The sequence below is a fragment of the Mytilus trossulus genome, chromosome 8 (genome assembly GCF_036588685.1).
Source record: "Mytilus trossulus isolate FHL-02 chromosome 8, PNRI_Mtr1.1.1.hap1, whole genome shotgun sequence".
Lineage (NCBI taxonomy): Eukaryota > Metazoa > Mollusca > Bivalvia > Mytilida > Mytilidae > Mytilus > Mytilus trossulus.
Window position 1 is genome coordinate 12379545 of NC_086380.1, and position 16265 is coordinate 12395809.

The following is a 16265-nucleotide window of genomic DNA, read 5'->3' on the forward strand; positions in this document are numbered from 1 at the left end:
AGGTATCCTCTGAGGAGCAAGCTCAAGCTGTATTGAGTGTTACTACATATAACTCCTACAATGATCTGATTTACAAAATAACTCATGATAATTGTACTATTAAATCTTTATACCATCGAGCTTGCATCTCTAAATATTTGCTACACAATTTGAAATCAGAAAGTAAAGAGCTATTTTAAAATTCTAACTTCGCATAAAACAGCTTTTACTAACATTTCGACGATAAAAGATGACGTGCCTGTACACAAGGAAATATTCTTGTTAACAACTATACTGATTACTTGATCAGTTAACCGGGCTTAATTCCTGCTCGAGGATCGCCGCCGAGAAAACTACACAAAATTTTATCAGCTTCAACAAAAACTAAAAATATATGGTTGATTAATAGTTATATGTATACAGCCGCAACAGACCAAGGTAAATCCAATATTTTGTATACAGTATCTCTATAATGTTGTCTTATGCCGTAATGACGGAACATTACCCGTTTAAAATTACTGTGATATATAGTCTGTCAATTTTAAAGATCTGAGCAGTGACTGCGAAACTGGTTGCAAGCACTTTATGCAGCTACTAGTATTTTACAGAAGCAGACATAGGGTAAATTTGTATTTCAATCAGATGAACATCCATTATCTAAAAACATTTCACTGGACTATTCAATTGAAATTATGCCACCTGCTTTAAAAATATTGCTGTATTGTCTTTTGGGTGATGGCGCATCTTCGGCAGTCAATAAAGCGTACACTATTCCTATTGACAAAGTTCTTAAATGTATGGCTTTAGTAGAATGTATATTATCTATACATATTTTTTTACTCTTTTTCTTTTATGTTTATCATTACAAATGCACCGTATTTATGGACACACCTTTGATATCTATTAACAGGTTTGACTGATCAGGAGATTAGAAAAAAATGAAAAATGGAGCATACTTTCTACATGGCATTTTTTTCTTCTGGGGGTCAAATTTTTATCCAAGACAATGTCGACCTAACAACAGAAACAATAAGTTCTCCGTATGACTTTGGTTGGCTAAAAGGCAACACCGGTCCGGACTGATGTCATCCAACTTTCTACAAGATTTGATCTGTTCACGCATTGGTATACATGTAGGTATAGGGGGAGGGTTGAGATTTCCAAAAACATGATTAACTCCGCCGCAATTTTGAGCCTGTCCCAAGTCAGGAGCTTCTGGTCTTTCTTAGTTTTGTATGATTTTTTATTTTAACTTCTTGAGTATATTTCGAAGCTTAGTATGACGTACATTGTCATTTCAAACTAGTACATTTTTGTTTAGGGGCCAGCTGAAGAACGCCTCCGAGTTTTGGAGTTTCTTTTGCATTGATGACCAATTTGGTGGTCTTCGGTCGTTGTCTGCTTTTTGAACGGTTGGTGTCTCTTTGACAAATCCCTCATGTTCATTTCCAATTTTTAATTCAATCTGTATATAGTAGATCTTGTGTCCGCTTTGAGCAAAACTCCTGCTGTACTGACATATACCAATGCCAAGGAAGTTGTCTTTGTATGGATATGTTGACCGATAAGAATGATGAGATTACAAGTTAAAAATGAAGCTATAACATTATGATATCGCAATATTCCGACACCTAAATGGTCGAACATCCCATTGGTCCGACGTTTCGATCATTAAGGTTATACGCTAACGGGATTTTAATATAAGAAAGCCAAATAAAAGGTTCAATATTAGGATAACCTTGTCCTCCCTTTTGAAGCGGTGAAATAAGATATAAAAAAGTAATACTTAGTGCCAAAGTAGCCGAACGTCATCACAAGCGTAATTTAAAAAAAAAAGTACAAACTACTTTGTCAAGTGTTGTTTTATTAATTAGTTATCTCAAGATACACGGCGGCCGACTAAAATAAAATCATACACAGTTTGACGTACAGCATGTACAATGAGTGATCATATTTTCCTTTTGATTTTTTATATTAAATTTGTCAATTTGTTGATATAAATATACTAGTAGCACCTTACTCAATTTAGTAATGTTAGTTAGTACTCTTATCATATATGATTTAGTGAAGTAAATGAAATTGCGGTATGAGCCAGACTCAACATATTGCACTACAATAACAACAAAAATCTGTCCTATGGTTGTCTCATCTTGAAGCAGTTGGCAGGCTTTCAAACTAACAGAAGACCATACGCTTCCTGAATTTTATTGTACAGCTCATCATGGGACTTTTCTAAACAATTAAAAATACGTCATATGTTATATTTTCCCCTCGCTTCAAATATCTTTTTTTCGGAATATTTATATCAAATTTAAAGATATATGTATGTAGATACGCGTGTAATCAAATGATATAGATAATGCAAGGGCGTCGTACTATAGATACATTTGTGTGACTTAATGATTGATTTTCAAAGACTCCGAGAGAAAACGTTACGTAACATGCGTTACCGTTAAAATCAACCAAAATTTATTAATACTATGATAAAAATATATTTTCCCAACATTAATACAGCATTTCTATTAAATTGTTTCGTTTTTTCATTTGGTTTGACTCGTTTTTTCCACTGGAAGTATCCGAGAATTGAAATTGCACCCATGACCTTTGACCTCGATTTTAAAAAAAATGCACCATAATTTCTTTTGACGACCGGGATATTTAGAAAGTACACGTTCTTAGCTTTCCAGTGATATATAATTTAGCCGTGTGTTAGGTAGGTGCATTAAAAATGTAAATTTGGCTCTCATATCACTCGCCTATTTGTGACATATTTTTATAAAACATCCATGAAATTATGTGCAAGTAAGGGCATGAAGGGAGACACTATTTTATAGCGTACAAATGTGATATTCTGTCCCATGAACAAAATTTCACAGATGAACTGTGAAATAATGTTCTAGGGGACACAATTTCATGGGACACTTTTTTGGCTTACACATGTAGTCAGAAATAAATGTCATTGCTGATATTTTTAAAGAAAACAAACATCAGTATGTACAAATGTACATGTATAGTTTATCAACCTTGCATATTTTCAAGCAAAGACATCTGTGTAGCATGATCACATTTTATTTATAAAAATTTTATAACTATTATAAGATTATTATATTTTTAGATTTTAATGAGTTCCTGAATGCTAATTTGATCCATTACTTGATGATGTTTCAGTCTGATGCTAAGAAACCCAAATATCGTAAGTAATAGATATAATAGAAAATGCACATTAAAATTGTCTATTTTAGACTAAAACAAAACTTTTTATATTTATAAGTCAAGATAGCAGTGGAAAACACATACATGTATTTATAACATGTAAAATGTCTGTGAGCATGGTGAGCTGAGTTGAAACCTCATCCATATTACCAGGACTCAAAACTTTATAGAGTGGCACATTAAAATGTTATTGTAAAACATCATTAAACATGTAAAATGATCATATTATTTTGACTATTGCATATAAACTTCCTTTACATAATTAAAAGTCATTACAGGAATCATTTCGTCTTTCATATAGTCATAAGTGAATTATTTTTTCTCATTGTTCTTTAAGTTTTTACTTGAAGCATGTGTGTTGTACCATATGCATTTTGTTGTAGGATAGCTAGGGTTAATCAAATTAAAATTGTTCATGATTTATATAATTGTTCATGTGCTATCTGCTATGAAATGTACAGCAGAGGCAGATTTAGGAGGGGGCCCATGGGCTTAGGCCCCGTCTTTTCTGGGAAAAATTTGGTTGATCATATAGGAAATCACTGAAGTGTGACCCGAGCGGGCCCCCCCACTTATAAAAATTACTGGATCCGCCACTGTACAGTAATTCTATTGAAATCAGACTTGACAGGATTACTTAGATTGTTTCTGTTATTACCGGAGTTATTTTTTTCTGTAGAACTGACTAACTTTTTCAGAACTTGATTTATTGGAGACTCCAGTGAACAACCAAAATGACAGTACATCATCAGTCAGACCTAATTACTCAAGGTATTTTAACTTAGAACATTGATAGCCCAAAGAACTCTTTTTGCAATTTTTATTATACATTCAATATCAAGATAAAAAAATTAATATGCATGAGGCCAAATAAAAAACAGAAATGTTCCATAATGCTTGGCTGTCTCTTTAGCTAATTTTGGTGCCTATCCTAAAAACAATCCTGATAATATAATGTAATACCTCTTAAATAGTTAACTCCAGCAAGCTCTTAAAGTTAAGATCCCTATCTCCTCAGACATGTCAGATACATTTATAATATTGTGAAAATTAAAACAAGTTTCTAAAAAATGCTGACAACCCCTTGCTCATAACAATGAATGACCTTATGTTTTATTCTCATGCAACAAGTAACACCAATACATCTGCCCTTTATTTAAATTATGTGATCAATTATCTCTTTGAAATATGTACTTATAAACAAAAAAGATGTGGTATGATTGTCAATGAGACAACTCTCCACAGGAGACCAAATGACACAGAAATTAACAACTATAGGTCACAGAATTTTAAAAAGTGTTGTGTCTGTGAAATTGCAAAATAAGTTCTTGTGATTTTGATGATAGCCCTGAAGAAAAAAAAACACATTTTAGTACTCACCTTCAAGGCTTAGAGTTTATTTTATGATTTCAGTTCTTCATACACTACGGGGCAAGGGAACTCAAACTTGTACACTCCAGGACAAAGAAGCTCTTCATCCTTCACTCCCAGTCATGGGAGCACCATGTCATATACCCCTGGTAGAGGGAGCACCACATCATACACTCCAGGGAGGAGGAGTACCTCATCATACACACCAGGGAGGAGAGGTAGTACCTCTATTACAACCCCTGGGAGTAAGAGGAAGACTCCATACTCAAGTACAACACCAATGGATGTCAACTCATCAGTTATTGTTGGTAGGCCCATGGTTTTGTATATGTATAAATTGTCTCTTTAAATGAAAAGATAAAACTGATCCCAAAATACTTCAAAGTTTTATTGTTGGTATGATCACTCTAGTACATTATTACATTTTTCTTACTATGAAGTGATAAAAACTATCACAGAAGTACTTCAAAGGTATGCAAAGGATTATTTACGAATAATTACCTGGGAGAACATGGGTTTGAGTTGTCACCTTTTTTAAGTTCAAGCATTTCAGTTTTAATGTATCCAAAGCATTTTAAAGATACAATAAGACAACAAATATAGTTATATAATAAATATTCTTCATAGTCCATGCATATTTAAGGTGAAACCATTTGTATATTGCGTTTTCTTTTACACAGCTGTTGTAGAAGGCAGAGGACTTGCCAGAGGAGAGATTGGCATGGCTAGTATTAATTTGAAAAGTCCAGTCCTAACATTGTCCCAGTTTTCAGACACACCAACTTATGTCAAAACAATCACCAAACTACAGATACTACTTCCTGTTGAGGTTAGTAATTAAAATTATAGGGACTCTGAAATACTGATATTTTATTTTGTTTTGATGATAATTTTGAATCAAAATATTGCAGTAAAAACTGCCTTATTGAAAACCTGTTTAAATTTTGACAAGACATCAATGAGTTACCACAATTTTAAGTGCTAGTCTACCTAAGAATCAGGCAATGGTGAAAACATGACAAACAAAAACCCACTCAAGTTGACCTTAATTTACATTCAAAATGTATGCATTTGTTTCCTTGTCCTGTTCTGGTAATTGGAGATAAAATTTGGTTACAATGCACTAGAAATAAACAATTAAGGGGAGCTAACTCTGTAATTTGCTATCATTCCAACCAAAGTTTATCTACAGATTTCTCAAGTTACCAGACACACAGACACTCAAGATCTACCTATTCTAACTCAGGATGAGTGTTACTTCAAAAAAGGATGGCTAGGGAGGTTTTTTTTTCAGCCATGTTTTTGATTTTTTTCAAAATTGCCCGACTCTTACAAAGACTGGCACTTAAATGAAAGAAAACTAGATAACACCACTGCAGAAAGAAAAAAAACGAAAATACAAATAACACTCCACATATCATTACACAGAAAAATAAGGAGTAATCAAACCCACCATAAACAAGGTATGAAATAAAGTGCTGTAGAATTTGAAGTTCAACATCATCTGTTCACTTCAATACATAAGCATTTCAAGAATATTGCACACATTGTGAATTTTATTATTTAATGATTGTGTCTGACAAACATTTTACTTCTAAAAAAGAAGGCTGATCTGAATCTAGGCAAGTCAATAGTCTTAAGTTCAAAACATAATGAAAAACACTACAGCATTTGGTGTTAAAGACAGCATCCAACAAAACCTATGAATTTGAGCAGACAATGAGTATATAAAAAAGAAGATATGGTATATATATATGATTGCCAATGAGACAACTATACACAAATGACCAAAATAACACAGACATTAACAACTATAGGTCACTGTACGTCTTTCAACAATGAGCAAAGCCAATACCGCATAGTCAGCTATAAAAGGCCCAGACAATGTAAAACAATTCAAACAAGAAAACTAACGGCCTTATTTATGTAAAAAAATGAATGAAAAACAAATATATGTAACACATAAACAAACGATAACCACTGAATTTACAGGCTCCTGACTTGGGACAGGCACATACATAAATAATGTGGCGGGGTTAAACATGTTAGGGGGATACCAATCCTCCCCCTAACCTGGGACAGTGGTATAACAGTACAACATAAGAACGAACTATAAAATCGGTTGAAAAAGGCTTAACTCCTCGGATGGACAAAAATACAAGTGGACCTTTTGGGTTTAAAAACAAACTTTATGAGTTCTCAAGTGGATAAAAGAATGTAATGACTTCAAATGCAATAACTTAACCCAATACACTGTCCTGGAGAATTTTTTTTGATAAAATTTTTAGTTGTTGGCACTTCCTTAATAGATCTTTCAGAGCTCTACTGAAAGGATTTTTTCTCTGTTTTAGATAATTATGCCTAACACAGCATGTGAAAGTGGTAATATGACTAAACTGTTTACTCTTGTCAATGACCAGTTTGTCAACACAAGTCTGTCAGCTGTTCAAAGGAAATACTTTAATGAAGCAAGAGGTAATATTTGCAGTGCATATTTAGTATACATTGTATATTTAAAATGATCTAAATTTTATACATGATGAACAAAATGGTTTTAGATCTAATCGTAATACTATTGATCATTTGTCAACAATTACAACTATTATTGAAACAAGAAAAATGTGTAAAATGTCAACTTTTGCAGCTTTTATTGATTTCAAAAAAGCATATGATACTGTAAACAGATTTTTATTATTTTGTAAACTTGAGTCAATAGGAATTAGTAGTAAAATGTTGAATGCTTTAAAATCTTTATATCATAAAGTACAGTCATGTGTTAAAGTTAATGGGAATTTAACCCAATGGTTTGATGTTCAATGTGGTTTAAAACAAGGGTGTGTGTTATCGCCCATTTTATTCAATATTTTTATTAATAATTTAGTAAATGAGGTTAAAAGTTTGAATGTTGGTATTCCGATAGAGGAAGAGAAAATATGTATTTTGCTCTATGCTGATGATATTGTTTTACTTGCTGAAAATGAATCAGACTTACAGATGCTCTTAAATGTTTTACATATGTGGTGTCATACAAATGATATTAGTGTTAATTTGAGTAAATCTAAGATTATTCATTTTAGACCACCTTCTTTTCCAAGGTCTATTTATACATTTATGCTGGGTAATGATAATATTGAAATTGTAATACAATATACTTACCTTGGTTTACATCTTACAGAATTTTTAAATTATGATTTAATGGCAAAAGCTATTGCCAAGTCGGCAAGTAGAGCTCTTGGGTTATTGATTGCAAAATGTAAATCAAATGGTGGTTTTTGTTACTCTACTTATACAAAGCTTTTTGACACACTTGTATGGTCAGTCATCGATTATGGTGCTTCAATATGGGGAACAAGAGAATTCTCTTGCATAAATGCTGTTAAAAACAGAGCGATGAGATTTTTTATGGGTGTAGGAAAGTATACACCAAACTTATCTCTGTATGGTGATATGGGCTGGATTCCATGCAATGTAAAGCAATGGACAGCTGTTTTTAGATTATGGTCCAGATTTTGTAAAATGGACAATGATAGATTGAACAAAAGAGTATTTATATGGTCATATAATTATGGAAATAAGCCAATTAAAAACTGGTGCTTCAGAGTGATGACTAAGTTTAAAGAGTATAATCTTGAACCATATTGTAACTGTGATATATTGTTAACTAAAAATGTAATTAAGGATATAGAATGCTTAGCTATTGATTTATATAAAACTGAATGGCATAATAAGTTGGTTTCGAATGAATATGCCAAACTTCGTACTTATAAATTATTTAAAACAGAATTTAAGGTAGAAAATTACATTTGTAAAACTATTGCAGGGAAATATAGAAGTGCTTTTGCAAAATTTCGTTGTGGTGTTGCGCCCCTAAAAATTGAAACGGGCCGGTATCAGAACTTACCTATTAATGAACGAATATGTTTTAGTTGTAATGAAACCATAGAAGATGAGAAACATGTAATTTTGAAATGTCCACTATATGCAGATTTTCGTGCTGTGTTGTTTAGTCATGCTAATTCTTTTTGTCATGATTTTAATAGTATGTCAGATGATGATAAATTTGTATTTTTATTTAGTGATGAAAATGTTTATTTTTACACTGCCAAAATCTGCTATGATATTTTACTGAAAAGAAAATGTTTATTATATTCTTAAAATTTGTTTACTTTTAAACTGTTTTATGTTATTCTTAACATTTGTATACTTTTAATTTGTTTTATGTTTTATGTATGTAAATATATATATGTAAATGTATATACCTTTTTTTATAGTCTCTCATAACTCTTTTTAGAGTGGCTCTTGTTTTATATTGTAATATTTAAATTGTAATATTATGTAAATGTTTTAGAAGAGGTGAGACTCAAATAAAATATTGTCTTGTCTTGTCTTGTCTTGTCTATATTTATCTATTCTGAAAAAAATATGATGCCAGAATAGAGACTTGAGTTTCTTGTTATATTTCAGAAAGTTATATATAATTGTTCTTTATTGGTACGCAAGTAACAAAGCCTGTAATATGCGAGGAAAACAGGACTTGTAATCATTTCAGTTCAAATTCAAAGCTGTTTAAGTGTATCATATATCACTGTGTCTAAACCACACCGGCAAAATTTGTTCGGACTCGATGGTATCTAACATCCGGCACAATGACGGAACCTTAATAGACAGAAGAAAGCTAGGTTTCTCCTTATTTTCTTATTTTTTTTTATGATATCGAAGAATATAAATACACATACAACTATTTTCTATTGTGATATGCAATATTTTCTACAACCGTTCTATATTAATGGAGAAATAAGTAAAAATGCACGTCAAAATGACGAATTGAGTGAACCTTGCTTCGAAATTGTTTAATTTCTCGTTAAATTGTTCACATTGTACGGAAAGAATGGTACGGGAAGATAGATATTGACACGGAGATTGCAAATTTAGTTATTATGAGCATCTCAATAATTGTAACTCTGTGTATGGAACGAAAGAAATGGGTCATGTCAAAATGGAACTGGCCGGTTTCGTCAATGTATACAACCCGGTTTCGTCATAGATTTCAAAATGCATAACCCGGTTTGGTCAAATAAAAAAAATCATTATCGCATTACATTATAATTGATTATTTAACTTCAGCGTTCAAAAAGAGTTGTGTGGGTCGTTCGAAAACAAGTTCGTTCACCGGACAGCGGCTTATTATTTATATGAGTCTCAGATTCAAATAAATAATAAGCAAATTCCTACTCTTATAGAACACAAATATTTTAATTTTACTTTGCATTCCGAACTTTTTTTTAACAGCATATTGAGATTAAAGCTCTCTAAATATGCGTTTTCTATATGAGTTATGGGAAAATATGTTGAACATGTTTAAACTTGAAATTAAAGTTTACGGTCTTAAAAATCGAAACACACAATTAATATGTGATTTTCTCGCACAAAAGAATGGACACCTTTATAAGTAATCTAATCATTCCATGTATGTAATCTTTTCTACCATCGTTAAAAATAAATCTTCTTAAGGATAAACGTTGATGATAAGACAAATGTATATGCATGCATAATCGACATAGAAAATGAATGTAGGATTACAACTATCATGCATTAAAATAAAATTTATTTATCACTAATTGTAACTATACTGCTATGTACAAATTAGTATAATAGTCTCAGGTCATTGATAAAATTCAATAACAATTATTTTGTTAACATTATTAAAAAAAACGAGTCTGTACTGTCGCCATTGTGTTATGATGATCGTACACTGACGTTGGTCAATATATTTTGACAATATATACGGACAGACGGATTCAGTTTATTTCAAAGTGGGCGTATTTCGAACAACTTTTACATACCGCCGAGCGTAGCGAGTCGAACAATATTTTGATTATTTTTTGCTTTACACAATCGTTAAATACAGGAATCAATATAGTTTTGGCAACCGAAGGTGGGGTCGGGGCGTGCAACCTATACGTCATCTAGATTCGCCACTTATCCTATAAAGTGTATACCGAATTTAAATATTGTAAGAAATGAGAAAACAGGGACACCCGGGAAATCGGATTATGTGAGTTGGATTATGTTTATTATAATAAATGCCGAATATCAAGTTCTTTTTATCGATGTCTATACATTTTTCTCAAATATATATAAAAGTTATATAGGAAAATGATAAGGCAGACAAATATACAAATAAATCGACTTGGCCGATATCCTAATAAAACTTATTGACCTTTAATTACGATTTTTTTTTAATTTCTTTGCGTTTTTACACGCCCGTCCCAATTTTGACAGGACGTATTATTGTATACACCCGTCTGTCCGTCCGTCCTTCCATCCGTCCGTTCCTCCATCTATCAGTCATTCGGTCCGTCCGTCCGTCCGTCTAGCTATCCGTCTATCTTACTGTCCAGCGTAAACATGTCGCACCGTAACTTGAGAACAGCTTATCTAGTTTTCATGAAACTTAACAAAGTTATTTCTTGAAATGGTCAAACGATTTGTAAACCTTTTAGTGAAAATCAAATTAAATCTTTTTGAGTTACAGAACTTTGTAAGTAAAACAGGAGTGTGTTTTTTTTTAACATGTCGCGCCATATCTCAAAATGATTAATCATTATTGCATCAAACTTTACACACTTCTTAGTAATATAAATCTTAACTTCTGCATACTTTAAGGTGATGTTTTAAATTTTGTTTTTTAAGGATGTTCTTAGGTGAGGTTTTGTAATTTGGTTCAAATGTTCGGACTCCTTGGTGTTTTTCCATTCAACACAATGTAAAATATTTTACCCCATAACACCCATTTATATTTTCATAACAGATTAAATACCTCATGAAAGGTCATTTACCAAAATTTTAGAAGATTCTCAATTTTCTTTCTTCTGTTTTGAGCCCCAATAATACCAATGCAGATATAAGGTAAAAGTCCGAGTCAGTCTTTTCCCGCCTTATTTTAAATCTCAAATATCTCGAAAAGAAAGTTCTTGACCTATCAATATTTTTAGCTTATTTGTATCTTTAATGGATGCTCTACCAGATTAAAGTATCAATTTCAACTTCTTAATTTATAAATTTTCACCTAACCTCACCTAAGTACATCCTTAAGCGTTAATTAGGTTTTCTTTGTAAAAAAAAGGGGGTCACATACTGCGATGTATCTCAAAACCTATATAAAAAAATATCATAATGTTAATGTTAAAAAAATAATTAGATATCAGTGTTTGCTATTGAGTATTTATATTCCATTTAAAATTAGTTTGAAGATCAGTGAAATAACGGATACGACTTTCATTAGGAAAAAGTGTAGTACTATAATTACCTATATAAATAAATGTAAACACGCCAAGTTTACTTTATAATACATGTATATTTAAATTATTTCGAAAGACAATGTTCAGATCCGTGTTAACGTTGCTTTTCATAAATTGTTGGTTTAAAAAAAAAAAAACGGGTGATATATATAGACGAAACCGGGTGTTGTGTAGTAAACAACAATGACGAAACCGGTGTATTTTTATTTGACATGACCCATTTCTTTCGTTTCATACACATACATACAAGTATTGAGATGCTCATAATGACTAGTTTTGCAATCTCTGTGTCAGTGTCTATCTTCCCGTACCTTTCTTTCCGTACAATGTGAACAATTTAAAGAGAAATTAAACAATTTCGAGGCAAGGTTCACTCAATTCGTCATTTTTACATGCATTTTGACTTATTTCTCCGTTAATATAGAACGGTTGTAGAAAATATTGCATCTCACGTTAGAAAGTAGTTGTATATGTATATATATTCTTCGATATCATTAAAAAAATAAGAAAATAAGGAGAAACCTATATTTCTTCTGTCTATTGATGTTCCGTCATTGTGCCGGATGTTAGATACCATCGAGTCCGATCAAATTCTGCCGGTGTGGTTTAGACACAGTGTATATATCTAGTTGAACTATTACATTAGTTCTGCAATCCTCTGTGAAAATAAAATAAAAAACTTCTAAATTTTAACTCTCAAAATGAAGAAATTACCTCATGAAATTGTAGTAATATGTTTACACTATGAAAACATCTACATGTTATATCAACATTTATTAATGATAAATTTATTAAGAAAATTACTTTCACATTTAATTGAATTTTGACATGAAAATTTGTGAACTAAAAGTAATTTTGAGTTTCTGTAAAAAATATTTCCTACTATTTCTTTCCTTTCAATACGTATCTTTTGGGTTTTCAATTCTAGTGTTTAAATTTCATTATCATAGGTATATTTTGTCACCTGCCTGGGGGAATTATTATTTTTTAAATTGCATTTGATCAGCAAACCCAAAATAACCCTTAATTATAAAAATTATAATTGTCTTCATTTCCGGTTCATGGCTTCCATTATTTTTCAATGTTGCTTTTGTCAGTCAATTAAGCTTTTTTAACTCAAGATTTACACAATCTTGTTGGTGATTTTTGGTATAAAGTAAGTGGTTTAACAAACAGAACATCGCTATCATGAATAATAAAGATAACAATAAATTTTGAAATCGTTTGGAAATTTTGGTTAAAAAGGTCCACAAAGTAAATTTTGATATTCTTTCAATTCAAAGTCGTCAGGCGTAGCTAGTTACCAAAACAAAAGTCAGATTGTAATACTAGAAGGTCAGGGACCTCTGACCACCGCAACAATCAATCAATCAATCATCATAGACAGAATTCTTTATACCATTTTCAGATCACTGAAGACAGGTTTGTTTGTATGATAAACTCCACTGTAGACAGGTTGTTTGTATGATAAACTCCACTGTAGACAGGTTGTTTGTATGATAAACTCCACTGTAGACAGGTTTGTTTGTATGATAAACTCCACTGTAGACAGGTTTGTTTGTCTATTAAAATTCATTTGTGTTAACTTTGTACTTGTAGGAATGCAGTATGTTAAACAGTTGTGTGTACCAGAGTTTAGTACAGTGGAAATGGAGGTCACTTCAAAGTATGTATATAAATTTATGATTTACAATGTTTTTAATTTTTCACAAGTCAAGGTTAAATGGATTTATTTAGTCTGTTTCTCAGATACCATAAGTATAAGTTCAACAATATGTTTGTGTATGGAATGATTTAAGGTGTACTTGTCTGTCTGGCAGGGTTAATTTGACCTTAACCCATTTTCATGGTTAAAAATTATACAGTAACAGTAAACCAAGAGAGGCCTTCATTATGTAAACTCTTAACGCTTAATTATGTTATATAGATATAAGAAGATGTGATATGAGTGCCAATGAGGCAAATCTCCATCCAAGTTTTAATTTCTAAAAAATAAACCATCATAGCCATTATACATATATGTTATAATATGTAACGTAAAATTATTATCTCTTGAGGTATGTTTTATTTGAAAGGTGATTTGTTTTACCATAAATTACTACACATTTATCAAAATTCTGTACATATAGGTACTATTGTCTGGCAGCAGCTGCAGCTCTGGTGAAGTATGTAGAATTCATACAGAATATTGTATTTGCACCAAGATCTATGAAGATTGTGTTTAAAGGTAGTGAAAACACCACAATGATAGGTAAGGATTTATTTCAATTAAACCAATTTGAAATGGAGGTGTCAGAAACACAATTTCAACTTTTCAAAGTTTATAGTAGTGATATTTGTGTGTCTGGTTTGCTGATATTCATCTGATGATATTATGCTTTTTTTTTTAACAATTTATTAGTTTTATTTTTTGCATAATGACATGATTTTAAACTACCATGTTTTTGGTAAAAAAAGAATTGACAATTGGATTAATACAGTGTTTTATAAGTTAAAGTGTACAGCCTTTGTTTTTTGTAGGATTTTGATGCTTTTAATACACCTGACTCAAAGGACCAATGTAAGCTTTTGCTGTTGCTTGACTCCTGTCATCTGGTTACTTAAAACAAATCTTCTTCTCTGAAACTACTTAGCCAATCAAAAAAATAAATAAATTGGGAAATGTTACTAATTGTGGATAGACTTCTTGTAGATGTTTTTGAAATTATCTTCAAACTGCTTATAATTTGACAAGAAAAATAATAGTCAATAAAATTGAACCTGCACTTATTACTGACATTCCACTAGTCTGAACATCTGTTCATTGCTTCTATATTTGAGAATTTTTTACACAGTCTAGTGTCCATACACATTTTTTGCTGATGTAGCTCTTAATGACTGATAATACATGTAACAACAATGATTGCAGAGTTGAAATAAAAATGGCAAGTTATATCATTAGATTATTCAGTATACAATTTATTCATAAGTAATATCAAATTCTGCCAAGTACGAACCCCAGCAATGACAAGTAAAGCATGAAGATGCATTACTATTAAAACAAATAGAATGGGGATTCTTCAGTCCATCTTTTTTGTTGATCAGTACTTTACTATTCTGTCCATCTTTTGATATCACTATTATCCTATCAGACTCATTGTCTGCAACAATAATGTTACCATAGTTATCAGTACAAAGACCTTTTTGGCCTTCTAAATCCTGTGTATATTGCCAGATCTGTTTACCTGATCCATCCATACAGTATACTGCTTTTCCATATTGGTCACTGTATATTACTCTGTCATTGCAGTAAAACAAGAAATCTAGTGAAGATCTGCATTGACATTCGATTGACTTCAATATTTTCCCTTCTAAGTCTATAATATGGATTTCATGAGTGAATAAACTGACAGCTAGAGAATTATTACAGAATGATAAACACCAGCATGCTTTGTCTAATTTGATAACTTTGGTTACAGTTTTACTTTTCATATTGAAGAACTTGATAGTTTTCTCGCTAGGATAGTTTATGGCGATAGTGTCCTGATTGATCTGTGTGACATTAGAAGCTTCCCCCGGTATTTTTAACGGTTGGTCAAGTTTGCCATCAGAAGTAAGTTGGTAAACTTTACCAAACCATTCCACTACTAGAATTCTTCCATCCCTCAGACACACAATGTCACTGATAGGTTTCTTCCTCACATTGATCTTTATCTTTGTCTCTATACTTATTGTCATGTTGTTTACTTTTCCTTCTCTGCAAGGTTCAGATGTTGTAGGTGTACTGGATGCCATGACCTAAACATATATATAATTTTTTAGCAAGCTTGCACAAAAGTTTCTAAGAATAATAGAAGACATGTAGTAAAATACTCCCCGACCCCCTCATAATTTACAGGGTCTGTAGAACTCTGAAACATTTCTTTTTTTATAATTTTGTTTTCTTTAATTTTGGGCTAATTCACACTTTGATTCTGGAACTCAATCATGGTGTGGTGATGAACTTTTTTTCCAAAATGAACAACTCAAAATCCTGCAGTTCTGTACAAATCTAAGTCCTGTAAAATAATTCAGTGAATTTTTACATAGTTAAAATAATATGGGTAAGTTGTATTTATTTAAATATGCATACCTTTGTTTTGATAAAGTGACTTCAGCATTACAAATTATAAATACTTATTTCCACATAAGGATGGCTATTTATACCTAATCCAGGTAAACTGTACACATTTAAATGTCTTCCAATATTCAATGAACTATTCGAAATATCAATCTATCTATATTTATCCTTTATAGACAGGTTTAAATTAAGAAATAATTCATGGAAGCCATAGATTTGTTGGAAATTTACACATGGCCTGGGCCGTGATATTCGAATTTTATCCTGAGCGTTAGCGAGGGATAAAATTAACGAATATCACA

General features: G+C 31.7%; 1 protein-coding gene across 1 annotated transcript in view; it reads left to right on the plus strand.

The window, feature by feature from the left end:
• The first annotated feature begins 4609 nt into the window (after window positions 1-4609).
• The window catches only part of LOC134681657 (mutS protein homolog 4-like), a 32425-nt gene continuing 20769 nt past the window's right edge, over window positions 4610-16265 (plus strand). The window contains exons 1-5 of the mRNA XM_063541311.1: window positions 4610-4871; window positions 5244-5392; window positions 6915-7038; window positions 13464-13530; window positions 13994-14115. Coding sequence (XP_063397381.1) covers window positions 4697-4871; window positions 5244-5392; window positions 6915-7038; window positions 13464-13530; window positions 13994-14115 — 637 coding nt within the window. The 5' untranslated portion in view covers window positions 4610-4696. The remainder of the gene's footprint in view (window positions 4872-5243; window positions 5393-6914; window positions 7039-13463; window positions 13531-13993; window positions 14116-16265) is intronic.